Below are 27,299 nucleotides of genomic sequence, written 5' to 3'. Positions count from 1 at the left end.
ATATTGAACAACTATCATCCCTCCGAGGATTTTCCCATAAAACATTCAAGCATCAACAGCTGCTCTTCCTAAGCTCTTTGCTTCTCTTTGACTTCTCAATATTAGAAACAAGACTGTGGGAAGTGAATTTTTCACCCAGTTTCTTGTGTTTGTATTAAACACGTCATGTTTTCTATATGATCGCTGCGTGAAAACTAAAGAGAAATGGAAAGCTTCACTTTAATCTCACTTATTTAGTGTTTATAATCTGTATATATATATTGAATAAATGGTTTTTGATACATTATATTGCAATTATATGATGATTTTTATATTACGGTTGCTTCTGTGTGTCTATATTTTTATTCTACATATAAATGCTAAATAGGGGAGTTATAAAGTGTTACTGAAGACTATAAAATAACCACAGATCACTAAAAGTTAAGTGAGAACATTAAATTAAATCAGATGAAAAACACAGGAAAAAAACACTACAACTGAATAAATGGGAAAGTTAGACATGAAGACAATTGTTTTTATTGTTCTTTATTGTTCAAATATATTTAATTTGGTGTAGTATAGTTCATTTTCAAATTGGGATTTAACAGCTACAGTTCATTTCACCCTTTAAACTGTTGTATATATGTTGCATGCATGTCGTTGTTGTAATGCACTTATAGGTGTTATAAATAAATTCTATAATAACAAAACTTGATATATCAGAAATTAAGTGGTGATCTATTCATTATTTTTCAGTAGACAATAATACATGTATAACAGTATTTCCATTTAGAGATGAGAACATTGATAAACAATCAAAGTCTACAATAGATTACAAACGAAGGCCTCTGTATTTAATTTAAAATACAAGTGAAAGAAGAGAATGTGCTTATTTTCAGCAATGTTCACATGTAAACATTTAAACACGTGCACTTAAAGCAAAGGATCGTTTTCTTAAAGAGCGATTTAAGCAGTCTGCAGGTGACAGATTGGCAAAGATTCAGACAGTTCAGAAGTAAGACTCATCAATATTAACAAAGTGCTTCACTTTATAAAAGCATTAAGTATAAAATTGTGTTGTCAGAGACAAGAACAAGCCCACGATTTCTTCCTTTATCGACGACCTGTAAACATGGCAGGTAGTGTAAACACATGTTTTACCATTCAGAAAATGTTAAAACTACTGCTTTAAGTACAGTTACTTTTCTACAAAGGTATTACAAGTGATTACGCATTTTTGAGAACAGACAATCTGTACATTTTGACAACCAGCATAACAATTTTTAAAGTTGTACTCTTAAAAACAGAGCACTGTGCTGCAATTAGACACCCATGATGAGTAGAAGGAAACAAAATGATATCACTCATTGACAAAAAGGCAACAATACATCATATTTAACATACTATCTGCAAACTGATGGTGAAAAAGGTCAGTCTGTTAGATTGTGTTTGTGTAGGCTACTGGCCAGGAGATATGACGTGTATCTATTCTTACCTATTCCTCTGATACACAAACAGTCAGTGTTGAATTTGAATGCGAGTGGCTATGAAACATAAAAAAGATGTATAATGTAGAGGTGCACCAGTAACCATTACTTTCCAGCTTGAAAACTTTGAGTGACTTTTAACAATAAATGCTTCATCATTTTGTAGAAGGCAAAGTTATATTTGTAGGTACATTATATGTATGTAATAACTGAAAAACTCAAAAATCAAGTGATAATGAATTATCTCAAGTTAATATGTACAATTATGCATAGTATCTCAGCACAATCCAACATTGCATGTAGTCACTCCTTTGGATCTGTGGACTACACAGATACAAACTACAGTATAATTAGTTTAGCCTGTTACTGGTCCTGGTATTGGTACATCACTACTATAAATGATTAAATGACACACTTGCTTTAAATGTAGTCGCTCAAACTTGTGTACAAACAGCAGATTTTCTGCTACAAATGAGCTTTGGAGGTGCATATGTTTGGGATTCGCATCAGAGTTTCTAGTATGATGGAATGAAAAATGTATAATTGTGTACAGAATTTAAATTTTTAGGAAAAAATAGAGAGAAAGTATCTTCACATCTGTTTGATTTAGGTTGAATTGCCAATTTATCATGTAGGTTTTAAAATGTCATATAAGTCTGGAATACACTTCCTTCATTTTGTTGCCTTCATGTTCTAATTAATTAATAATTAATAATTAAAACCATTTTCTTGTTGGGCCAATGTCCTTCTTAAAGGGATTTTGGTCTTACTCACTTCAGTTGTACTTTGGAGGTGAATGGTGAACGAAGGAGACCTGGGTTGAGAGATGTAATTTTTCTTTCAAATGTGAAGAATTGATGCCATTTTTTTGTTAAACTTAATTTAGTAAATCCAACATAGTGGCTTGCCTACCCTGCCCCATGGTCCACTCTTTCCAGCAGTAACACGTGGTGAAGAGACAAGTTATTTTCCAAAGACGAGAAACACAACTAAACTCATTTCCCAGCAGCTACAACGTGAAGACAAAATTCTCACAAGTACCTGATGTGAGAATGTGATTATAAAGTTTTTCTGAGGCAATTCAGCCCAAATGAAACTAATGTTTTTTAAAGTTACATGTTTTTGCTGTACAGTATACAGCTTTGTATTTTTGCTTTGTAAACTTTAGAACAGAGAGAGTGATTTAATACCTCCATCACCCCAGATTTAATGTCCTTTCTCTGAGTGAGCCTGAACAGAGGACCAAAGTGAAGGTTGTGTGACCGTCCTTCATCTGTCACACAGCTGGAAGGTTGAGACCCGAGTTTGACGCACAGCTTGTTCTCTCTCATCGGCGTCACCACATCATGGTGCTCGGCTTCACTCTGATGGCGGTTATGTCAGTTCAGCTCATTTACAGCACAAGCACTAATCCACCCCGTCGAAGCCTTGTGCATTCTCGATGGCGATGTGAAGTTTCTCCCTCAGCTCCTCAAAAGACTCGTAAGGAGGCAGGTCGAGTCGATTGAAGCTTTAAGGGGTGAAAGTAAAGACAATGTGGGAATCAATGGGCAGGAATCTACTTGAGCTGCTATTCGGTTATTCTTAAGGGACAATCCACCTCCATCGAATTTAGGGACTGTATCCATCCACTAGAGGGCTTCAACCCACTGTTCTCAATAAGATATTTTTTGTACTAGTCCTTTTTTGTCATTATTCATTAATTCACAGCCTCACCAAACCTCACTAAAGTCTAAGAGAGCAAACAATAATGTCCAGTATCATGCGTCAATTAGGGCTGATGTACAACTGCAGTAATGATGCCATATTACTTCTTTGAGGACACCCTAATGGAGTCCCTGAAGCCACATAATATATCTTATTTTAATCTTGCGTGTACAGATCATTATCAGGACGCAGATCATGTGCACAAGTTAAAAAGAGACGCTGACACAGAGACGTTGGGAACTTGGTTCATCCTTTGTTATTTGTGAATGTTCCTCATAGCTGTGATAAAAACTGAACTGAACCACCAACTGCTAAACATAACCAACAAATCAGTAGCAAGTAGATCAGAAAGCAATCTAAGCAGTGATCTGACTTTCTGACTTCTTAAATGTCGGCACACATGGCTAATAATCTCAAAAATTAGTGCATTGACAAAAAAAACTGTTTGATATTAACGACAAAGTCACAGCAAACAAGGTTTAAGTGAAGTCAAGTGCTCACCATGTGTGGGCTCGGGGGAGTTTATCACGTGTTCCCCACTGCTCGATGGTGAACAGCTGTGGACCGTTAGACCCTGGAAAATAAAACCATCAAACATTAGATACTGGAATTACTTTACAAGAAACAGAAAAAAACATTGAAGCCACCTGTGGAGTGAAGATAAGTGTATACAGTATGGAGGGAAAAGATGCGATGCACAGTGGACGATGAGGCCAAGAAAAGTGGATAATTTAGACTTAAACAGAAACCACTTTCTAACAAGAACAGAGTAGGTATTAAATAATGCAGAGGGTTATCTCACCATAGAGTTCAGCAAAGCCATTCATTGGGACTCTTGATGTTCCTGTCACAAACTGTAAGAGCCGGATTCGCTTTTCTGCATCCATCAACAGCACGGTCTATAACAACATAAGCAGATACACGAATAAATAACTAACACAAAGCTCCTCTTCATGGAGAAAACAGGGCCACAGCTCAGCTTGTTGGCCTCAGGCGTGGAAAGTTGTCTTACTTTCCAAAACCAATGGATAACGACGTGGTTGGAGGAGTAGTTGTTCTTGTACTTGGTGTTCTCTCTCCAGTCGTTCACATCCACATCTCCAAGACCACACATAAGCAGCTGTGGAGGACAAGAGGACAAGTACACAGGCGGTTTTTCGTCTTTCAGGAAGGATTTTGGATAATTTCAGCACATCTGACAGACTGAAAACTCACCTCGAGCTCATTCTCATCAAAGATCTTGATCAGATCTAGTGGAATCAATTCAAAGAATCCCTACGGCACAGAAATGTGACAGGTTTTTATTCTTACTTTATACTGTTCAGAGGTGTCTATTATGTTAAAAGTCAATATCAAATAAAATAAATTGTTACCTCTTTGAAGGCAGTCATCTGCTTCTGGATCCTGTTCACAAACCTCCACTGCATCACCAGACTGTCAAACATCGAACAGAAGATTAGCCTCAAACCACGAATCAACACTCCAACCATTATAAAAAGTGATGAGCTCTGTTGCTTACTGGATGTACTCCTTCTTGTTGTCATTAGTGACGACAATCTCTGCGCCGCCCGGCTTCAGCTCATGCTGGTGTGTCTGAACAGGAAGGATGGGATATACAGTATGTCATTGTAATGACACAGAAAACCACTTATCACACATGTAAAGTTGCTGAGGCAAAGACAGCACGTTGGACCAACCTGTCCAAACAGCTCCTCATCAATAGTGAACCTCAAATCCAAGTCTTGTGGGTCGTTCTCCAAAATCCACATCAAGGAGTTGAAATATTCACTGTCCTGAAAAGATAACCCGACAAATTTCACAAACTGAATGTCCTCCAGATTATCTGGAATCTGAAGTTCCTGATTCAAAGTGCTCCCTGAATTATTTGCAGTGGGAAAATGTGACACTCACAACAGACTCCATGTCCTGGAGAGTGATCGGCTTCTGCAGCATCATCTTGTAGAAAGGCCGAATGAAAAAAGCTTTAAAGAACACAAACAAAAATGTTAGGATCTGTAAAATCACATGATTTGCTCTGATCCCGTCGACCCTCTGACTGCTGCTGTTGCTCCCCTTTATACAGAGGGTTTAATCAGTGGCACACAATCAGGTCTGACTCACCGTCCAGCAGTTTGCCGTGGTACACCGCCATGCCTGCCACACGGCCGATGAATTTGAAGTAGGACAGGTGGTCCTCATTACATAAACCTGAGTTGGGGTTAATCTGCAGTGTATAGTTGTCCCTGGAAGACAAATCACAAAACATGAACATTAGCTTTATACTGCCACTGTTCAAAGAAAACACAGTTCTGTGATTGAATAAGAATTTTGACTTGAAGTTTGTATTTTCAAGATAGCCCACTCTTTATCCATTTCATAATGACAGTTTTCAAGACAGAATTTGTAGACTTTAACAGTGAAAGAGAACGAGCAACTTGAATCTTAATGTGGCCTGACACTGTGTAAACAAAAGTGTATCTTCCCAAAAACAAAAAAACCACACACATACAGTCTGTGATGGCACAAAATGAACAGTGACTTATTATGTGTATGTCTTGGGTTAATATTTTCATATAATTCTCTATACTTCCTGGATTCCTTTCATTTACTGTACTTTATAGTAAGTCAGGGCACCATTACATATTCCTTTATATGTGAATGGACAGTGCACTCCAAGACTGCTTTGGATGTCTGTACTCATCTAAACCTACTCAACTGAAGGAGGTATAAAAAGATACTCACGTGGCAGAGTACTCAAACAGTCCGTAGTATGGGTTGAACATCTCCTTCGACATGAGGAAGAACCACTCCCTGGCCACGCCACCATAGTCCAGACCTTTCTCTCCCTCAAACTCCACCCACAGTCGTGCCTTCAGCAGGTCTGCCCGCTTAACTGAGAGGATGCGTCGATATGAGTCCTCCAGCACTGCATTTCGCCTCAGCTTCATCTCAAAACGGTTCGGGATGTCAGCCTACGCAGAAACGTATTGAGTTCATTGACGTTTCTGACGTGAAATAGTAGTCTTCTCCCACAATAGCATACCCAGACCTATCTGCGTACTTTGCTAAAGAGGAGTCTGGCTGAATCCATTATCATTCTGGTATAGGGGAGAAATCAGTACAAACCAGTGTTTGGGAGGAACTTGTTTGGGTGGAGCAGTTGCACTTGGGGAAGCGAACCCTGGCATTAAAATGGCTAAATCCTCTCAACAGAAAACACCACATAAAACAGTATAAGACGCATGTCGACACTGTGATACGACTTAACTAATAAAACAGATAAATATAACTTGATCATCGGTGCCCTAGAGGTGAAGGCTGCCTACGCGTTGGCTTTGGCGGAGCTCGCTAGACTCGTTAAAACCAGAGACGTTTCAATAGCTGTATGTAGCTCTGCAGGGCGTTATTAAACCAATATCACAGAAGCTCGTGTGAAGTGGGAGAGATATGTATACGGGTCAATGTCAGTGGCACACACCACTTCTAGAGTTAAAATATGTGCCATATCAACATAAAAACATAAAACATGAAGTAAAGGGAGGACAATTCCGCCTGAAATAGTAGGCCAGTGGCAGATTTTATACTCGCAGCCTACTTCCTATGAGTCAGACTAGGGAAAGTAAGATGTTGAAACTGATATCAGCAGTCCTCATTAGAATGGTTTTATCAAATATTTGCAAGGTAAACAATCTCAGTTCAGCTGCTCAGACACTCACCGGTTTCTTCATCTTTTTCCGGAAGTAATCATATTTCTGTTTATAATCTCTGGAATAAGGCACTGCCTGTAATCAACACAGGACATGGTTTAGTGACAACAAATCAGTCCCAACATTATGACCTACACTGTGGTCAGTGATACATATTTACAGGAAACCTGTAACTTATTAATAGAAAGCTGTTTTTATTGTGGGCTAATATCAGGTTACTGAAGAATAATCTGTCAAATACAATCAATACTCACTGGTCCAGTTATAGCTGAGTTCTGTAATCTGGGATCATCCCATTGTGTGGTCCTGGTGTCTATGAAACATAATACATCAGAAGTCACTCATTAATATGGAAACCTAGTCATCATTTATTACGAGTCCAAAGTGTATTTTTAGCTTTAAATGTCATACGCACTGTGATCTATGTAAAATATCCTCCCATCGGTGTGGACCCTCTCCTCCCAACCAGGCTAGGAGCGAAGAGAATATCACATTCTTTAATACGTTGTTTTTAAACTATTAAACGGGCAGTGCTATCAGTTGTGACAATATATCACAACACAGAGCAAAGCCTAAAGTTAATAAATGTCTTTAGATTAGTTTGTTACTTATTTTTGAACTTACAGGCAGAGGGCCGAGATCAGATGGGTCAAGCGAGGCTCTCCTCCTCATGTGCACAGGAATCTTAAGCCTTGGATCTTCCTGTCCAGAGGAAAACAAACAGGGTGTGTTTTAGTCAAACAGGAAATTCTTACACAAGAAATGGTGTTGGAGATACCACTGGCCAAATCACCCCCATGACACACATTAGAAAAGGTTAACTTAGCAAATGAGACCGTTTCTTGTTGAGGAAATAAAATATTGACTTTGTATTTCTATTCTATTGACTCTCTTGATGGCATCACATTGCTGCAGTGGTTAGCACTGTTGAACCGTTCTGTGTGGAGTTTGCATGTTCTCCCTCTGCTTGCGGCTTCTTGCCACAGTCCAAAGACATGCAGGTTAGGTTAATTGGTGACTATAAATTGATGTAGGTGTGAGCGTGATTGTGAATGGTCGTCTGTCTCTATGTGCTGGCCCTGTGATTGACTGGCGACCAGTCCAGAGTGTACCCCACCTCTCGCCCAAAATCAGCTGGGATTAGCTCCAGCCCCCCTGCGACCCTAAAGGATAAGGGGTATAGACAATGGATGGATGGGTGCAGCTTTCTCACCCAACTAGTAGTCTTTGTGTTGTGGTCGATGAAAAAGGGTCTTCCACTGGGGGCACTGCGAACCTCCCAACCAGTCGGCAGGAAGCCAGATTCATATGTGGCCTCTGGGCTTGGGGTGTGCTGAGGAGACTCCTCAGGGGGCACAGGTGGTTGGGACGTAGGAGGGGGGCTCTGGGGCAAACCTGCACCACTCTGTGCTGCTGCTTCTGCTGCTCCTGCTCCTGCTGCCGCCTCTGAGGTTTTCTGATCAGCAAAAAGAACAACATAAAGATGTATTGCTATTAAACAAATGACCATGTTTCTCGTAATTTCATTTCATATCAATGATAAAATGCAAAGAACAGTGCCTGGTTAAACTGTCGAGAAATTGTGTAGAGTGAGTGCAAAAATACATTTGTCCTCTATCAGTAGCAATAAGAAAGTCCACTTTTACCTGAACAAGTGGTCGTGTCCATGAAGTGGAGCGGCTGTTGTGGTTGACATAGTATCGTCTTCCTTTGCTGTCTCGCTTCTCCTCCCAGCCTGGAGGCAGCCCAGCTGAGGTTGGAAGAAGCTATTGAATGACAATTAAATACAGTGATCAATACTGAAAACCTCGAGATCATTAAGAAACACAATACCAACAACGATATATATATAACCTCACTAAAGCTATTTCCTGACTTCCACACCGCAGGAATGGACAGATACCATGACTATTAAAGAATATATCTGTGAATCTTGAACCCTGACATCTGTGCACTCATACAGCCGCATTCTGACGCAAGACAGAACATAGGATGGAGTGATTTCAACAGGGAGTGTAAACTCACCACAGGATTAACGGGATGTTCCTCTCCTGTTGAAGTCTGGGCACTTCCTCTGAAACTGGAATGGCTTGAATTACTAGCACGATCCTGCATCAGAGGAGAAGGATGTCAAAGACAATGATCCTTTGGCCAGTAATGTGTTTATATTTTCCACCTCCCTCCCTCTCTCACTGAAAGCTTGTGCTTCATATTAATCTCATTATGAGCCTCTCTTCCTCCCGCTTTTGGTAACCAGAACCTTATGCTGCACAGAAAATGACTCACTGTGTGGGAGGTGCGCAGCTCGCCAGCTGTGGCCCCTGAAATGTGAACGTTTCTCAGATCATCGCAGAACGCGTGGAACTCGGGCACAGGCGTGGGGGTTAAAGGTGTTGTGACCTGGTTACTGCTGTGGTACAACGTGGACTCGTCCTCTGTAATGATCTCCCAGCTCTAAAAGATGAGGCAGAAGATCCATGGTTAGCTCTGCCAAACTACTCTTAATTTGTAGTGAGTAAAAGTAGATTGAGTAAAAGTAGATTCCAAAAGTGCATATGCCAAAGCCCTCAGAGGACTACACAGCAACACCTGGCTTCAACATTGGATCTACATCATTATCAGAGCAGACGTCCATCATTCCCTGTCACCTACAATGTGAAAAATGCATTATCCGATTTGTTTTCCATTTTGGGTCGACACAAGCTGGGAAGACAGCGCTGACATTCCATCACCAGTTGATATGTTGAACTTGTCTAACACTTATTAATTTGGAGTTGTGTTTCTGGTCCAATATTCACTCTCCTTTTAGCCTTGTTTTGGGTCCTTACACACTCCTCATGGAGATACCAAGGCTCTTTAGCAGCTAAATGCTCCGTCATGTTCACCAGCTAGTCACTAACTCTCTGTCAGGCATCTGGTGCTGAGCAGGATGTGTAAAATACCAACAAGAGAGAGTGGTAAGAGTTAAAAAAAACAATGTCAGCAATGATGTGAAAGTAACTAAAAGTTCTGTAGATTAATGTCATTTAAAACATTTAACCAGGCATTCTGGGATTTAAACATGTTTAGGGTTTTAAAACTCACCATCTATTATCCTAAACAGAATTGAAAAATACAGGCAGGTTTGGACAGAACACAGTAATGCAACACAAACACAGGACACAGTAAAAGGCATGCAAATAGAAATGCAATTTAGTTAAAAAAGTAAAAGTTACCTCAGGAGACTCTCCTGTGGTGTTCTCATCGTGGTCTGAGATCTGTCTGCGTGTAATAAAAGCATGCTCCACCTCCATATTATTGTTACGTCTTCGTTGTATCTCCACATCACTGTCCCTGTTTAGGACACACACACACACACACTCAATAAATACGGCACCAACAAGGAAAGTGATGTAACTTTGCTGGGGAGAGGAGAGCAGTCTTACTGCGTTGTGGGTCGTTGCCACTGTGTGGTTCTGCTCTCATGATTGACAAAGTAGGTTCTTCCAAGGTTGTCCTGCCGCTCCTCCCAGTCAGGGGGCAGAGCAGGAAGCAGCTGGCTTTGTCTCGGACCCGACATGTCCTGAGCCTCCAGAAACTCCCAACCACGCTGCACAATGTAAACAAAACATTTTAAAAAGCAGCACGAGCAGGATGGAGAAAATGTCTTAATGCCAGCTGTATAAATGCAAACTTGGTAACTGGAAGAAATTTCACTGGCTAGGATGAGGACTAGAGCTCGAAGGAAATGTAAAAATTCCGTAGAAATCATCAGCATGTTTTGCTTTGTGTTTTAAGGCAACACTTACATTACGTTACATTAAGACAATTCTCTAAAGAACTATTTCTACTACGGCCATTCACTGTATAAGCTCTTGTCTATGAGTATAAATATATGTCTATATACATAGTTACACTTGGCTTTTCAATGTGACTTAAGTCATCCAAACAAGTCAAGGTTTCATTAGTTTAATAAGCATGAAATAAATGCTCTTTTAAGTAGTAAGGAAGACTACTTAGAAGAGCATTTATTTCATCCCTTTGAAACTGATTAAATGTGAAATAAAAGGTTTCTTAGTATTCAAACATATTACTCATAGTATTCAAATGCATTCAAAGTCCAGTCGAAATGATTTGTGTGACACGTGTGATAATGCACAATGATACACTGTTATTCTACCAGTACGCTGTAACTGATTCCACAAGCAAAAGTAAAAATAAAGACAACAAAATACAAGCTCTAAAGCAGCACTGACTGACCTTAGGCTGCAGGTAAAAAGGATCACTGCAAGTCAAACTAAACACAAGAGGCTCTGTGATATTTTTGAATATCATGGGAGGTGTGTTGTTGCTGACAAAGCATTACTCAAACTTACATCTGTGTCCTCAGTCTGATCTGGTGTTTCCTCCTCTGATCCTGAGTTTTTTGGCAGGTAGGTCATTTTGAGACGCAGGTGACCTTTGACTCTGGACTTGTGGCTGTGCGACAAACGTTTTTTGAACAAGAAAGAAATTAATTATTGTCAGCCATGTTTAGAAATATGTATGCATTTAAAAATAAAGGGCAGACTGTGGCCTATCATTTCTCAAATAAACAAGTGTACAAATGGAATGTAAAACAGGGAAAGACAAAAGATTAAACAACCATGAGAACATGCCAACCTTCGTGGGTGAAGCAGAAAATCCTTGAATGTGTATGGCCTTTCTGTATTAGGATTTTCTGTCTGAGAAAAAACAAAACAATAAAAAGGAAATCTTTAATTCTATAAACACTTTAACAGCAACATGAATAAATCTACTGCCCTGCACTGTATCACAACGCAGATTATTTAAAAGATAACTTTGGTATTTTTAAACCTGAGCTGCATTTTTTACATATTTTGGGTTCGAAATGACTGGACAAACTACAACTGACTACAAAAAGTTTTGGAATTCGTCCAGTCGATCCTCAGCAGGCATCTGCGAATGGGCTGTAATGGCTGTAATGTAATCCTCTGGAGCAACTGTGCCCATCAAAGTATGTCCACTAAAAGTGCTCGACAACATCACAAAATGGTTCCCTACAGAGATAGACCTGTAAGATCCTTTTTGTTCACCAGAAACAGATGTTCTATCGCTTGGTTCAAAGGCACCAGACACCATTGACAAAAAAAAGTAATTTTACTTCACAGAAGAAGGCAGTCGCTGTTCTACTGGTTGGTTTGTTTGACTTTATTGTGTGGCTTTGGAGCTTTACAGGGTTAGTTCAGATTCAAACTGATCTATTAAGGCACTGCCAGCTGAGGCGATCTACTGAAACAATTCCAAAACTTTTTGTACCTACCAGCAATTTTCGAACTCAAAATACTTAAAGATAGGGCCGAGATTTAAAAATACCAAAGTTATCCTTTAAAGATACCGTTACATGAAATGATGGTGAAAGTTTACCACGAGGGACAATTTGTGGGTGTTGTATTTACAATGAAACAAAGCAGGAACGTAACATAAACATGACAGGCTGTGTTTCCAAAACTGTAGACAACGATGTGGAACAGACACTAGAATAAGGGCGTGTGTGTTTATATTTACATGGTGACATGGGTGAGATTGAGGTCGAGAGCTCGTACAGTAAAAGCTACAGTAAAAACAAAATGCATTCAACTTATGTGAAACTGAATAAGTCACAAGCATCTAAGTATGAAATATAATATAATATAATATAATATAATATAATATAATATAATATAATATAATATAATATAATATAATATAATATAATATAATATAATATAATATAATATAACATAATATAATATAATGAACAACGATTTCCTGCAACCCAGGACTCACCGGTATCTGATTTAAGGGAACATCCACCTGTCCCAGAAAGTCATCACGTGTCTGACAGGGAGAGAGAGGGAGTAACACACAGATGTCAGGATCATGACAATATTATCTCACACACACACACACACACACACACACACACACACACACTCTCTCACAGGACTGGCCTAGACATGTTCTGCTACTCAGCCATCTATGGTATACTGAGAACCACTGTAATATCAGTGCTATTTTATCTCCTATTATATCTCTATAATGTCCAGATGAGATGTTTTTTCTTCACAAGCCAGCTTCCCTCACAAACTGCCTTTAATCATTAGATTATTACAGGAATAAACATTTCTTATCCTCAGCACATAAACTGCTCTATTTTCCTACTAAAACAATGAGAGTGATTTGACTGGACTCATTTCCATAAAGATTTAGTATGTAGCCTAGATAGGAGTGTGTTTACCAGCCCACAATGAATGGCTGCACTGTGTTGTTGCTGGAGAGACCAAAACAATGTTACATTTGTCAGATAAACTTTGAAAACTTCACACATTCACTGCATGCCTTTATCGCAGCTGTTGCAGTCTCATAGGCCGAAGGCTGAAGGCAAACACACTCTGCTCTGCGGGAGTCAGCTTTGTGACCAAATTAACAGCCGCAACAGGTCAAAGCGTCCGACAGCGGTATATAGTGTTTACGTGAACAAATATAGATGGAGGCCTCCTTCGTCCTGCCCTTGCACTTCTAATAGTTCAGCCAAGGAAAGCAGTTAAGTCTGGGTTAAAAGAAAGGCTCAATGTACACCAATAATGACCACTGAACAACCATTACACTGTATCATACATGTATCTTAATTCTATATTATGGTGAGATTCTAATCAAATAGATTTGAATCCCATTTTATTTAAGTATTTATTTATTCATTTACTTACTTACTTATTTTTAACAACTAATAACTTAAACTATATCAAGTCAACAACTGAAGACACACAAGTCTTCCTACAGGCTGCTTACTTTATGAAACACTTATACCAGCTAAAATGTAAATCAGTATAAAGTAGTGAAAATGACAAATTGATACTCAAAGCCCTCGGTAATGTCATTAAATGGCTTATCTTATCCAAGCAGCAATCCAAAACCAATGTACTATCAAATGAGGCAATTAAAGGTAGTACTCTACTGAGAAACTTAGCACTTTTGGGCAATTTGAAATGCTTGAAAAATAATATCAACAGATCAATTATCCATAAAATAGCAGACTATTTATTTCAGCTCAGGTATGGGGTAGTATTACTATTCTGCAAACTATAACAGTAAAAACTCTAAAGTCTAATTAATGTTAGTTTTATTAATTTACACACCGCAGTCCACACAGTATTATGAAAGTTAGAATTTGTGTATCTTTTGGTATCGTTTATGTGTGGACCTCCAACAGGCAGTGTAGTGTAGATCTGTACAGCACACACAGTGTGCAAAACATCTTCGTGCACTGTTATCCTCCCCCATGTGTTTATGTTTACAGCAGTTAATGTGAGTACAGAGGCAAAATGTAAAGACATGAAAAATCCTCATGTCTGCCGATAGTGGACTTAATACAAACAACTTTTCTAAACTTCAGTGTCCTGTCCCACAAGGTGTCTATGGTTTAATATGGCATTTAAGTCAGTATGCCCAGTACATATCTTGGAGAAAAAGCTTCAATCACCAGTGTTCAGAAAATGTGTGCTTTGCTTAAGATCCTGAGCTGATGATGTTTTTTAAAATATTTACCAAAGATGAACTGCCCCACACACACACACACACACACACACACACACACACAGACGCACGCATGCACACACACACCTGGAAGGACAAAATTATAATTTTAGTGTCACATTAACATCTGTTACACTCCAGAGTACCCACTACATCTGTAGCTGTTAGAAATTCATGACCCCTGAGAAACTGAACTATACAAACAATCACATTAAAACAAAGCGGATTTGAGATGTCAAAGTAGATCATTTCAGTAGATCAGTAACAAACAGAATACACAAACAGGGGGGGTCTTTATCGAGTGGAACCATCTTTCCTTGGAAACTTCCTGTACGTAGGGTGAGGTGAGGCCTCTTAACAAAGAGGATGTGTATGCTTTGGACACATGACGAGACTTCCTGAGATAAAAAATTAACCGGAGATAAATGTCCATTCAGAGCATCCCTGAAGGTTCATGTGACACTAAATCTAACTCAGTTTAGTCTGTGGCCTTAAGCAGTGCTGACCACATACTGTATGAGGTTGTGGCAAACAGCTACAGACACATGTTTTGGTATCTGTGGAGCGAGTTCAGTGATATCCATCTTAGCTAGGCAACGACAAACTACTTTTAACAGGTGGACAGCAGCTTGTGAAACCTAAACTTCTGAAGAGCGACCCAGCTAATGTTATTGGAGCAGGCAAACAAAGTGTCTGATGATGAACCATCATGATCCCTTACACATCTAACAGACACCTCCATAAAATAAGTTGAAACAAGTTATACTGCAAGACTATCCTTTATTATGACAAAGTTATGTCGATGCTGTAAAATGATTTGGGAAGCTCATGTTTTCCACATCAGAGACCACTTGCTGTCACTGCAGAAGGCACCAACGTCAACTCTGATGGCCTGCACTATTCATGTGCTCTGCTGATGGAAAACATACAGTCAAACTTTATTTATTTCAACTTGTAAAAGAAGACAGAGGTCATATTTTGCCTGACTGCTGGTTGCAGTATATTCCAGTTTTTAAACAGTTAAAGCTGAAAGGTTAGGCTTGGTTTCAACCTGAACTGAGAAATGCAATCCTCCACCACAACAACAGACACTATGACAGTGGCACAAAACTAGTTAAGACTATAAAATGTACCCAGAAATGCATGTAAGTCATGCTCAACTTGACACCCTGAACTTTTTGATCCCCCAAAATTGAATTATTTTAAAATTATCATTGGTTAAATTTGGGCCATTTATAATACAGCTTCATCAATCCTTCATTAATTAATGACTTGGGGATGTTCAAAATAAAGCAGAGAGATTTCTGTTTCATGTTTTTCACCGGCCTTGTGAAACGTGGTCACACCTGGTTGTTCATTAACTCATGAGATGAGGTATATGGGGTTACAAGGGCACTGCAGATAACGATGGCAGACCTGAAATTTTCATAAAAATTTCCACTGCTGTGTATCAGCTTTTTCCTCTTGTATCTTGGAGTCTGTCTCTCTACTGCTGAAATAAGTAAATGATGTCACATCCAGCTAATACAGGGTAGAGTAGGATTTTGATTCTCAAATAAATTTATCTATATTTGTATTAGCCATGTATTTTTCTGTTTTTTTTTGGCCCTGCTTGTAGGCATGAGGTGACCCTTTTTACCACTGCAGCAAAAAAGGTTATTTAAGGGTACAAAGATTTTTTCAACATATAAAGTCAGTAAAATCACTGCCCTTTTAAATTATTTTTTTTTTCGGTTTCTGGGGTAAAATAAACTGTTGGGATCATTTTTACACGACTTTCCTGCTTTATTTCAATGATATACTTTTTGTGTCACCTCATACAGTGTGAATAATATTGTTGGTCTGTTTTTGGTGAACATTGTCAGAATGTAAACAAAGGAATGTAATATTTGATGCAGACCTCTAAGGAGGAGATATGTGATGTGGTGCTCTACTAAATATGCACAAAGGCCTATAAACATCATTAATATCAATATTAATATACTTGATAATGGTACATTTTGGGAATTCTTAATTGAGACATCAAATCTGTAATGACAAAAGCAAATTCAGATCTTTAAAAGTAAATGGAGTGGCTAATTGCTGAAGGAGACCTTCTTACTTGACAGCCTGCTAAATGCAGGGGGAGGCTGACACCTGATACTTCACAAACACTGCCTGGCAGGAGGACCCTTAAGGAAGGGACACACCACCCTTTTACTGGGAAAGGCTCACGCTCCCATCCTGCCTACATTACATTACCCCTACCACACAGACACACACACAGACACACACAGACAGACACACACACTATGTCCACAGATGGCTGGCATGACTGTGCGCTGCTCTAGTATCATGCTGTTAAATTTGAATCCACGGGACTGGGCAGTGCTACAGACCACCAGACTATCTGGAGTCAGGGTGAATATTTCAGAGGCACTTTATTTATATCGGCAAGGGGCACTGCTTTTCCCACCACTAAAATTAGCCCGGGTAAATGCTTAAGTCGATTACTCATAGCGCTAACAGAATAATAAAAATGGAGAACTATTCTAAAGTTGAGCATGTCTTCACACGCCAAAAAAACGCAGATACTCATAAGATGAAAGATGGGCAACTTTTCCTTCTCATTCACGCTTTTTCTTGTAAACCAATATGCAAATGGATTTACTGTAATGTAACCGAATACCTCTGAATGTTTGTCCACATTGGGCTTGTTAATTGCATGACTTAGCTGGAGCAATCTTCTCAGTTACTGAACTTCGCTCTAGCTTGTGGTAAGCCTAATGGCTGAGTAAACAGACTTTTAAGGATTTGAATGACAGTATCGGTGAAGAAGAGCAGCATTATCACAGCATATATATTCCATACTGAAAAACATCTAGTACTGTACAAGTGTCCCATCTAATGTTAAGCTCGTATGCAACAATAAGCCAAAGGATACACATTTTAGCGTGATGCCAACATTAATGTATTTGTTACTAGAAGTATTCAAGACAGTCAAACTTTCATATTATTCTGAGCAGAAGTCAAAGTGTCATCACCTGGGCAGTCAAACCAAAGCAGCTGGAATCTACTTGAACCAGTTCAACAACATTAATGGCGCTCCTTCATATGCCCTTAATGTATCCGGCATCTTGGGAAAAAAAGTTTATTTGGAAGCTGTGAAGTTTCATCTAGTTATCGATGACCATGAAGCGTCTGTTAATTCCAGTTAAGACACATAACACTCACCTTGGTGCTTTGACCTGGGCTCTTTGCTGTATTATTCCCTTTGTGGCTTGTGTTTACATCAGTAACAGAGCTAGGCAACTTAGCTGGGCAGCAGGGAGACAAATGAATGTGCACATGTGGAGAGCAAGGGCTACTGAGTTTTGGATTTGAAACGTGACATGAAATTCCAGTATTAGCATAGGGCACCTCCAGGGAAAAGCTCCTTTGAATGGCTCGATGGCAATGGTTTTCCTCAGGCCTTTCTTGACTTTTTCCTGATGAACAGACCTTTTGGTTTTTTTCTAATGGTTTAGTTGAGGAGAACAAACAAGCAGAGGTGCTACGATACAGTTTTTTGTGAGGGTCATATTCACCCTCAGAGTGTGTGGCTGGATTAGGAGTCTCAGACTGTCCCACATTAACTGTAGCCATCTTTGTAGCTCTTTTCCCAAATATCATTGGTCTCTGGTGGGCAAAGTGCAGCAGCACGCTGCTAGAGTGTCGATTCGTTCTGTCTACGGTTGATGACAGTTCCATGACTTTACTCTTGTCCTCCATTTTGCATTTTGGTTCATCCTGTAAAGGAATATTAAATTGCACCATGTGTTTGGTGTCCCTGGACTCCGCTGAACAGCTTCCTTTGGGGAGACGATGGCCACTTACTGCCGTGGTGGTGGACCCTTTGCAAGTCACTTCCTCATCCTCTTGTGAGAATTCACTGGCAGAAGTCTGAAGCGATGACTGATGAGAGCCTCTCACTGGTGGGAGAACAGGTAGAGCCACTGGACTGACTGGGGAAGCAGGTGGAGTGCTGCAGGGGCTCTTTGGAAATATAACCAAGGAGGAGCACCGTCTCAGTGGGACCTTGGACTTACAGCAGAGTAGACTCCTCTCCTGGGTGGTCCTGTGCTTTTCTGGAGCCTCTGGCTCAAAGATGCTGTTGCTGCTGCAGTACCCAGCATCGCTTGCCATGCTGCTGCTGCATGAGCCTCCGTCAGAGCCACTACCTGCTCCTCCTTCACTGCCTCCTGGGTCTCCATCCTCTATACTGCCATCCAGCTCTCCACTGAGCTTTCCACAGGGCTGCAGCGAGATCTGCAAAATGCTCTTCTTATTACATCCACCAGTGTTGACCCTGGGTATGAATACTGAAGAGTACCGCTGTAAATTAGCATAGTCTGGTGACAGAGGAGTCACCTTCAAGTGGACAGAACTGTGAGCCAGAATCTCTGTGGGGCTACGAGCTGGCGCACTGACTCCACTCTCCTCACCATGGCTGCTGAGGCTTTCTGACAGAGGGTCCGTGTTGCTTCTCCTTGACGCAAAATGCAATCGTAGCCGACGTGCCATTCGTTTAACTCTCTAATCCCTGCAGCGTCAGTGAGAGCTGCATGATCAAACTTGCTGGTAGGAAAAAAGGAAAGCAAAGCAACTGCTCCAAGCTCTGCTCTGTGATCACAATCATTAGCGGCTGTACATTGCCAAAATAGCTCTGGTGACAACCTACATTCCTCTCCAGGCTGAGCTCAGCTTTTAGTCAGAGGAGGTCAGTGGTTCTGTTTGGAGACATGACCCAAACATACGACCTTTGAAACCAGAGGATCAGAGGGTAGCTCCTTTAGGGAGCTTAAACCCTGTATGGAGAACAAAATTACAAAAAAAGTCAAAAGAACAGAGCTTCCACTGCTGACCTGCTTTATAACCTTAGCTAAGCTTAGTTTAGCAGTTAGTTAACTGTACCTCTTGAGTTCCTGACAGATTAATATCTAACACCTCGTGTCTTTCCCAGCCGCCTCACTCCTGTTTACCCTTTTAGAAAAACAACAACATGGTAGCCCTTTACGTTGCATCTTAGACTGAAGCTCTGGTAAACTGTTACATCTGCCTCAGACCACTCACTCAAGACTCCACTTCCTGCTGCAGCTATGCTTCTAATGTTTCTGCTGCTCTGTGCCCCCACAAATATTTTTACCCGCTGCTATTGAATTACAGGAAATCAAAGGGAATGACTTTCAACATAATTCTGAAACAAACTGAGGACTGGGTTGCAAAAACACACAGCACACAATAAAACCACCATAGCCAGTGAAAATATGCAGGAAAGACTGGAATGTGATTGTAAACTTAAAAAAAAAAAATCAAACTTATTTCATGCAAAAGTACAAATAAAACCAAGACATATTTCAGAAACTGGTTTCTGCTTTAAAAGAAAAAGGAAATATGTTAAACAGAGATGCAGAGATAAATCCATCTGTAACGTATTATCTGTTTGCCGACAGAAAATACAGGAAGATAAGAATGAGAAAGAACACGGATTGCTTCGACAGTGACGCGACACCTGTTATATGACACCTCATGTAACAGTCAGTGCTGGTCTGATTCCCTGTCCACGGCTGTTGACAGTCCTATTTATTAATGGGAGCCTATTGTGAGCCAGGCTGACCTATTTCAGGGCATTACACTGCATCCAAATCAGTTTCAGTATAAGGTGTAACAGTAAGAGACACATCCAGAATAAAGACATGATTCACCAGATGACACCTCATTGCTGCCGTGGACTTCACTGTCTATTTTTTAAACCAACATGAAAAACTACCGGGAACCCTCATGACTGGCTTTTAATCACTTGCCAAAAGCATGCTGAATGGATGGTGGTGCATAGACCATGAGATAAGACTGGTGACGCACACAATACATTTATGCAAAGTCACACAGTATGGTGTAATAGGTCAATAATAAAGACAACAAAGCTGCCTATAATATACACATGAATGCGCCACCAACATGAATGCTGTGCCCAAAAGAACATGTGATTAGAGTGTCAGCGGAGTGTGGTTAGATTAGATTAGATCTGTTAATGAGCAGGTGCACCTGTAATGAGACGAGACGTTAAACTGTATATGTGACCGTCATTCTTTACTTGTCTGAGCAGTAAAACCAATCAGCTCTATCTGCTGTGAATGTGGAGATTTGTGATATCTGGAAGAAAACAAAACAAACAAACGAAAAAGTAAATGCCCATGCAACTTGATAATGATCTGTACAAAGTAGTGGACGGATAATGCTCTGTGGATGTTGAAAAGTGACAAGAAATTAAGTTTCCTGACATTTATGCACAAATATGCTCTGCCACCAGCCGTTGGTTTCAGTGTAATTTTCTGTTCCCAGCACAGGTCGATAGCAGCTGCTGCTAACAGACATGGTTGCATCCAGGCTGTGTCCGCCATCACTCCCCATTTACTTAGTAGTGCCCTAGAGTTGCTGCTTTTGTGTGTGAAAATGACTCACCAGCGGTCAGTGACGACCGAAATGAAAATAATGAGTGAGTGTCCTAAAACTCAATTTACTGCTTAATACTGAGTAAACTACTGAATGTACATTGTCTAATGTAGGAAGCAGTGACCGAGTGAACATGGGAGTGAATTCAAATGCAACATCGTCAGTGAGAAACTGCGGTTGTGTATTTCACTCTTTCTATGTTTATTTTTAACACAATGCTACTAATTTGACAGGTAGTCTACACTTTTGTGAATCCAGTTTCCTTGTTACTGTGCTAACTCAAACAATATCTTTGGTGGAACGCTTGTTTATGGAATCTTCTCTTTCTGATTATATGTTCACAAATGCCTCCAGTAAAAACTTCTATGACAATCCGCTGTCTCTTCAACCTTTATTGACTGTGTGATTAGCTGAATAGTGCAGGGAGAATCATTACACTGGACAAAGCCTGAAGACATGTGGATGCCTTAGAGGTCAGCGTGATGTAAATCTTGCAGACTTCAGAGGATATTCTGGCTGTCTGTGGACAGGTCTGACCACCAGGACAAGTCTGCTCTGTTTTTTCCTCCCCTGTCTTTCAGAGGACTGTGTGTTTACAAAGTATTTTAATCCTCCCTTCTCTTTGGCCTCAAGCAGACTGAAAAAACTTCTTCCTGAATTCTTTCTGAATCCGTTTCTGCAGTCAGTTGCTCAACAACTTATTAGCATTTTATTTAGTGTTTTCCATGTGAATTCATGATTCGGCCATTCATTCATGGGGGAGTAGCCATGGCAACTTCTGCAAGCAGTTATGTCATGTGCATATTCATGCTACTGTATCTCTTGATGTGGGACAGGGCCTGCTACATCTCAGACTGGTGTTTGAGAGTATGTGAGTGTCTCCAGCTGGGGGTAAAACAATTTGAACCACAGACAGTGAATCTGTGTGGAACCAGGAAGGACAACACTGTTATTAGATTATAGGTTGTCACCTGGGGCACTGCTTCTCTCTACTAATTAGATTTATATGATTTATTATGTTTTGTGAACATTTCAGACTGGCATCAAATGTGTCCAAAATGGAAAGAGATCAACCTCCTTGATCATTATGGCACTTGGTAAAAGCTGTGGATCACAAACATTACTATCACAGGATTTGTCATTAGTGGAGCAATAACTACACAATGAACAACACATGCCATGTCTTGTAGGGGACAGACCAACAGGCCCGGTCTGATTTTCAGATTGCTGCCAGCAAGACAAAAATGAACAAGTTTCCTGTGTTCTCTGCCTCTTCCTATGTGTGCTTGAGCAGCAGTGAAACACATTCACAGTGCTGACACACCCACCCACCAAATCCACCTTCAGCATGACAAGGCAGTCACACCCAGGTTTGTTTTATCATGTGACTGTAAACCTGACATAATTACACCTTCTAAACACATTCAGCCACACTTATGATAAAATAACAACCAGACTGAAGAAAGAAGCTAAGTTTATGTGTGCGGACTCTCTGTTCTGATCTATTTTGTTTTCTTGTGACCTGCCTACAGACTAGAAGAAACTAATTCTAAGTCAACTTGTGCAACACAAGATGCAAGAACTCTTCGATCTTGTACAAACTCCTTTATGAATAACTAAGAAAAATACATAATTAAAAACAAAAACAAACAACACACACAAGAGACTTACAATAACCGGCGATACAACGGCCCACTATGCACAACATGCTGCCTGACACACAGCTGTGCACTAACTCCAGCTTTCTGAGAATCTAACGTGCTGCTTCTCGTTATATTCACCAAGCAGACACTACCAGTTTGGGCAGGTTGATGAAGCAGTGCCACAGGGAGGACAGGGCAGGTAAAGATTTGTCCAAGCCCTTTAGAACTGTAAGATATACACAAATAACTACTGTGCCACTATCTAGCCTGTATCAACTACTAAAAACTAGTAGAGAAGGGTGTAGTAAATGATCAACAATGTAATCAGAGGGAAAAAGTGCAAAATAATTCTTGTACAGCGAGCAGCAAGCTACTGTAGTTTATAAAACAATTCCTTTTTAGAAACCCAAGAAAATGTATGTATGCCGATATATAATATGTGAGGTGATACGGACCACAATCCACCTCCCAGAGGCCAAAGGGGCAGGTGCTTGAGCACCACCTGGGGTCTATCTGTGCACGTGCCTGGGACTAACTGTGTTACAACACTAGACACTGGCATCTATAGTCCCATAACTCCTCTTTATCTACCATCACACAACAACCCAAACCAAGCTGCTGCTACACACAGGGACCCTATGCATTTGTGTCATAACAAAAACTATGTAGCTACATATCTCTACATATAATATCTCCATCATCAATCTCCACCCACACTTGTAAGCCACAAACGTTAGAATGCCCTTAAAGTAGCCAGATTTGCCCGTATTTACAGCTCTGAATAATAAGGTATCCCAGTTTTCCAACAATATCACACGTGTCATGGCAAAATAAGGGCGACTACATCATGCAGACAAACTAAAGTTAACCTTCTGCACTGACTGGAGGATACCCTTATTTACAGAAAAAATACGACACATTCCCTTGTTTGGTATTCACACAAATTAGGTTCTGAAACGAAGATGATATATTTTTTTAAATCTAAATATTTGTTTTAGAACTCTAATTTGTTTAAAGTTGTTCTGCACATCTATGTGTTTTAAATTTCCAAACCTTTGTGAGACTGTTTCCTGGCTTGAACATCTTTGGACCGTGTCTAATACGCTGTTATAACCATCATACAACTCCACAATTATCAATAAGCACATGTCCCTCTACTGGAGAGGAGCTCTTAGAATTGATTTCCAATACTTAGTTTATTATAAAGATTTATTCAGACCAGTCTATGCAGAACCTGTCCAGAGAGCATTTAGGTATATAAATATATATAACAAAACACAGAAGGCCAGTTGATCAACAGAAAAGGAATCAGCAACTATTTTGGTAATAGATTAATCATGTCAGTCATTTTTCTAGCAAAATACTAAACACTCATGTGATAGTAAATCTGAATATATTTGGATTTTTCAGTTTCAAAACGTCTACTTCAATTATAGATGCTTGTCTAACCATTTTCTGACATTTTAAAGAAAATGAATGAAGAAAATAATCAGCTGATTAATTGCTAAGTTTGCACCCCATTAGTGAACCAAGCCCTCCACACTTATGCATCCAACACAACAAGCGTCAACCTCAACTTTTCAGCACGATAAAAGTTAGAACTAAATCACTTACCAGACGGTTCTCATCAAACACCTCCAGCAGCAGACGATGCTTCACGGGATCAACCTGAAACATAATGGAGACTGTTAATTCAAAACACAGGGCTACAGGGACCTTCAGCATTTTATGTTTAAATATGATGAGCATTACAGTAAATTAATCCAATTTCCTGTGATAAAATGCCACAAATGATCTCCTGACAAGTGTAAACGTCCACACAACACACGAGATAATGTAAATAGATGCATTTTGAATGTTTAATGTTAAATTACTTTATGCTTTACTTACTCTGAAAAAGAATTCTTCATTCCATTTGGGATCCAGTGTCTTCATTAAACATGAGATGGAAGGGAAAAATAAAATTCAAATAAAATATCAGCAAATAAAACAAGTGCAACTTCAAATGTTGGTATTCACTTACTCACCTTTTTTATTGTTTTAGTCTGAAGACTTGTGATTTCTCCATTGACAGGGTCATAGAGGGACAGTCTTGTATATGGATCACTGCAAGAGAAAGAGAGACACATTTAGATTCAGTTATGATGGAGACATCCATCTTTGAAGATTTTAACAGTTGTGATCTACTTTCTGTTCTTCATCCATTAGTGGTTTGTGCGGTTCTTCTGCCATGAGTTTCTATCTCTAAAGGAAATAAAACACTTCGTGTCATTGTCTGATCAGATCAGGCACAGCGCTCAGACCTGAGAAACAATAACATAATGCTCTCAGTTACTCTGAAAATCTATGCTCAGCACAGGGTTGTCTGTGTTGAGCATACATTAAGATGAATTGTTAATTCATAATGTTAAAAGGCATGAAAACCACCACATCCATCAGTCACATTATCCACTACCAACCCAATTACCTAAAGTAATAAGTGATTGCTGTGTTACATTAGAGTGATATTAATACAGCAATTTAGGTTACAATATGAAGGATTAAACACACAGTAGACTTAAAGACATAAAAACCCCCAAACAACCAAAAAGGAACACTCATTAGAAGAAACACGGCATTAAGAGAATTACTTTTGTGAAGGTGGTGCACTATTCCAAGCTTTTTTTAATAGTAATAATGCACAACAAGATGACACTATGCTGTAGACTGAAACCTAATCAGCACTCATTGCCAAATTTATGATGGAAGTGCCAGTGTTGCAAATGTCAGGGCTGTTTGACCATAAAATACCAGAATGAACTTACACTATAAATAAGAATAAATGAAAACGTGACCAGAACTGAACATTTGTGGAAAGTAAACAATCATAACCGAGGGTTTAATTGAATCTTTCTTGCCCACAATACAGAGCACATTACTTTGGGCCTTTAGGGAGATTTTGGAGAGAGGGGTGGACGAACCAGGATAATGAAACACACACTGATTCGTGGTTCACTGACAAATGGCTCTGATGTAAATTAGAGTAGTAGAGTAGTAGTTTGTTCACGGGAAAGAATATAGTCTTCGCCTTCCCGGCACTTCACACAATAGTCTAGAGAATAATTTCAGCTTTACTGAAGACAATGAAGAAAACTCACAGGAAATCGCCACCAAATGTGCACAGGAAGATGATTCATTTTATCTTACAGAAAATGAAAAATGACCAACGACATTTCTCTGAATTTGACAGGAAAGCGATTGATCATTTCTACAAGTTAAACGTCGAGACACAATTTCTCTCGCTCCATCTTATCAAGTGTGAGGGTTTGTTGCCATACTGTATGTTATCTTCAGCTTACCTGGCTCCAAGTATATCTTTTTTGGCCAACCCAATTCCAGCAATGACTTTTACTTTTAGGACTCTGGATTCACCCTGAAATGAATAAAATAGAAATAAAACATGGATGGAGAGAAGAGTGCTTCATCAGTCCTGATGGAAAACTACAGTCGCACATAAATAACAAACTCGAAGAGGTAGAAAACAGAAGAAAATAATAAAAACATAAAAGAGTAAAATGTTAACTACACACAGGTATGTCCAGGTGTGCTATAAAGGAGTCAGTATCAAGGCATCAGATGATAATAATAGTAAACAAAGCAATGTATGAATCCCTGTCACATGCATGCTGTGCACACCCCCCCAGTACAATCAGTGTTGTCCTCTCTGGGATGATGTAACATCCTGGCAATTCTTGGCACTTCTGCACATTTCCCATCACAACTCCAGCCTCATTTATGATTTTCCTGTGAACTTATTGAATCATCATGAGATTTCGCAATCAGTCACACTGGCTCGACACATCAGACACTGCTAAGGGGCCATGACATTGTTACCGGGACCGAGACACATGACAGCATGAGTTTATATGGAGATAACTCAGAGTTTGGTTGATGTCAGCCTGTTAAAGTGTGTGTGTGTGTGTGTGTGTGTGTGTGTGTGTGTGTGTGGAGAGAGGCGTTCACTGCCCAGGAGCCTGCTGGGTTTCCTGGCTAATAAAGTGATCAGCTCTCTGGTCACGGTTAGCATTAGCTGGGAAGTACCGCAGATCGATCTATCAATAAGTAACGCGTTAGCTAGCACCAACCCCCCTAGCATCGACAGCTAATCGGCTAGTGGGTTAGTTAGCTCGCTAGTTAACTCCCAGGACACTCCAGAGTTTAGTCACAGCAACAGTTAGCGTTAACTAGCGCTGGTTAACGACCTGGTCACATGAGCAGCCTCAGCGAAAGAGAGAGCAGCGATAGTTTACCTCATCTGTCTGAAGTCCTCGGACCTGTGGAGAAAGTGCAGCCATAGTATCCTCGTCCTTCCTCCTCGCAGAGAGCGACAACAACCAGAAGAAGAGGAAGAAGAAGAGGAAGAAGAAGACTGCACGCTGGAGTCTTGAGGTGTTTAGTTACTACTCCGCCTCTATTATGCCCTCTATGTGTTTACGCTGGTAGATACCGTGAACCTGACCTAGTGGCTAGCTGTGACACCGTCGTCACTCACTGTATCCATCCTCCTCCTCCTCCTCCTTGTTTTCCTTCTCCTCCCCCTCTGTTTCCCCTCCTCCTCCTCCTCTTCCTCCTCCTCCTCCTCCTCCTCCTCTTGTTCCTCTCGTCCTCAGCCTGACAAAACCCAGAGGAAATCCACCGAGAGGACAACTGGAAGCATTATTAATCTCTTAGTGGAGATATTTGACACTGAAGAGAGGTGAATAAAAGTATTC

General features: G+C 40.1%; 2 protein-coding genes across 2 annotated transcripts; both read right to left on the bottom strand.

Annotated features, from left to right (window-relative positions):
• Window positions 1–509: 509 nt before the first annotated feature.
• LOC139198901 (E3 ubiquitin-protein ligase NEDD4-like) lies at window positions 510–27,056 on the bottom strand. Its single transcript, XM_070827921.1, has 29 exons — window positions 26,838–27,056; window positions 25,887–25,960; window positions 24,576–24,654; window positions 24,439–24,477; window positions 24,163–24,216; window positions 12,689–12,739; window positions 11,522–11,583; window positions 11,236–11,338; window positions 10,306–10,469; window positions 10,096–10,213; window positions 9,167–9,334; window positions 8,906–8,989; window positions 8,527–8,646; window positions 8,094–8,336; window positions 7,505–7,582; window positions 7,296–7,350; window positions 7,135–7,193; window positions 6,890–6,955; window positions 5,916–6,145; window positions 5,295–5,416; window positions 5,085–5,155; window positions 4,871–4,966; window positions 4,693–4,766; window positions 4,547–4,607; window positions 4,389–4,448; window positions 4,186–4,293; window positions 3,976–4,072; window positions 3,675–3,747; window positions 510–2,976 (listed from the first exon to the last, which is right to left on the bottom strand). The coding sequence occupies exons 1-29, from the start codon at window positions 26,880–26,882 to the stop codon at window positions 2,874–2,876; spliced, it is 2,757 nt and encodes a 918-aa protein (XP_070684022.1). The 5' UTR covers window positions 26,883–27,056; the 3' UTR covers window positions 510–2,873.
• On the bottom strand, window positions 17,539–19,170 carry LOC139198997 (E3 ubiquitin-protein ligase NEDD4-like). The gene has a single exon (XM_070828036.1). It carries the CDS (start codon window positions 18,974–18,976, stop codon window positions 17,618–17,620), a length of 1,359 nt encoding a protein of 452 aa, XP_070684137.1. The 5' UTR covers window positions 18,977–19,170; the 3' UTR covers window positions 17,539–17,617.
• Window positions 27,057–27,299: the final 243 nt, after the last annotated feature.

The sequence above is a fragment of the Pempheris klunzingeri genome, chromosome 1 (assembly GCF_042242105.1).
Source record: "Pempheris klunzingeri isolate RE-2024b chromosome 1, fPemKlu1.hap1, whole genome shotgun sequence".
In the NCBI taxonomy this organism is placed as follows: Eukaryota; Metazoa; Chordata; class Actinopteri; order Acropomatiformes; family Pempheridae; genus Pempheris; species Pempheris klunzingeri.
This window is presented reverse-complemented; position numbering and strand designations above follow the sequence as displayed.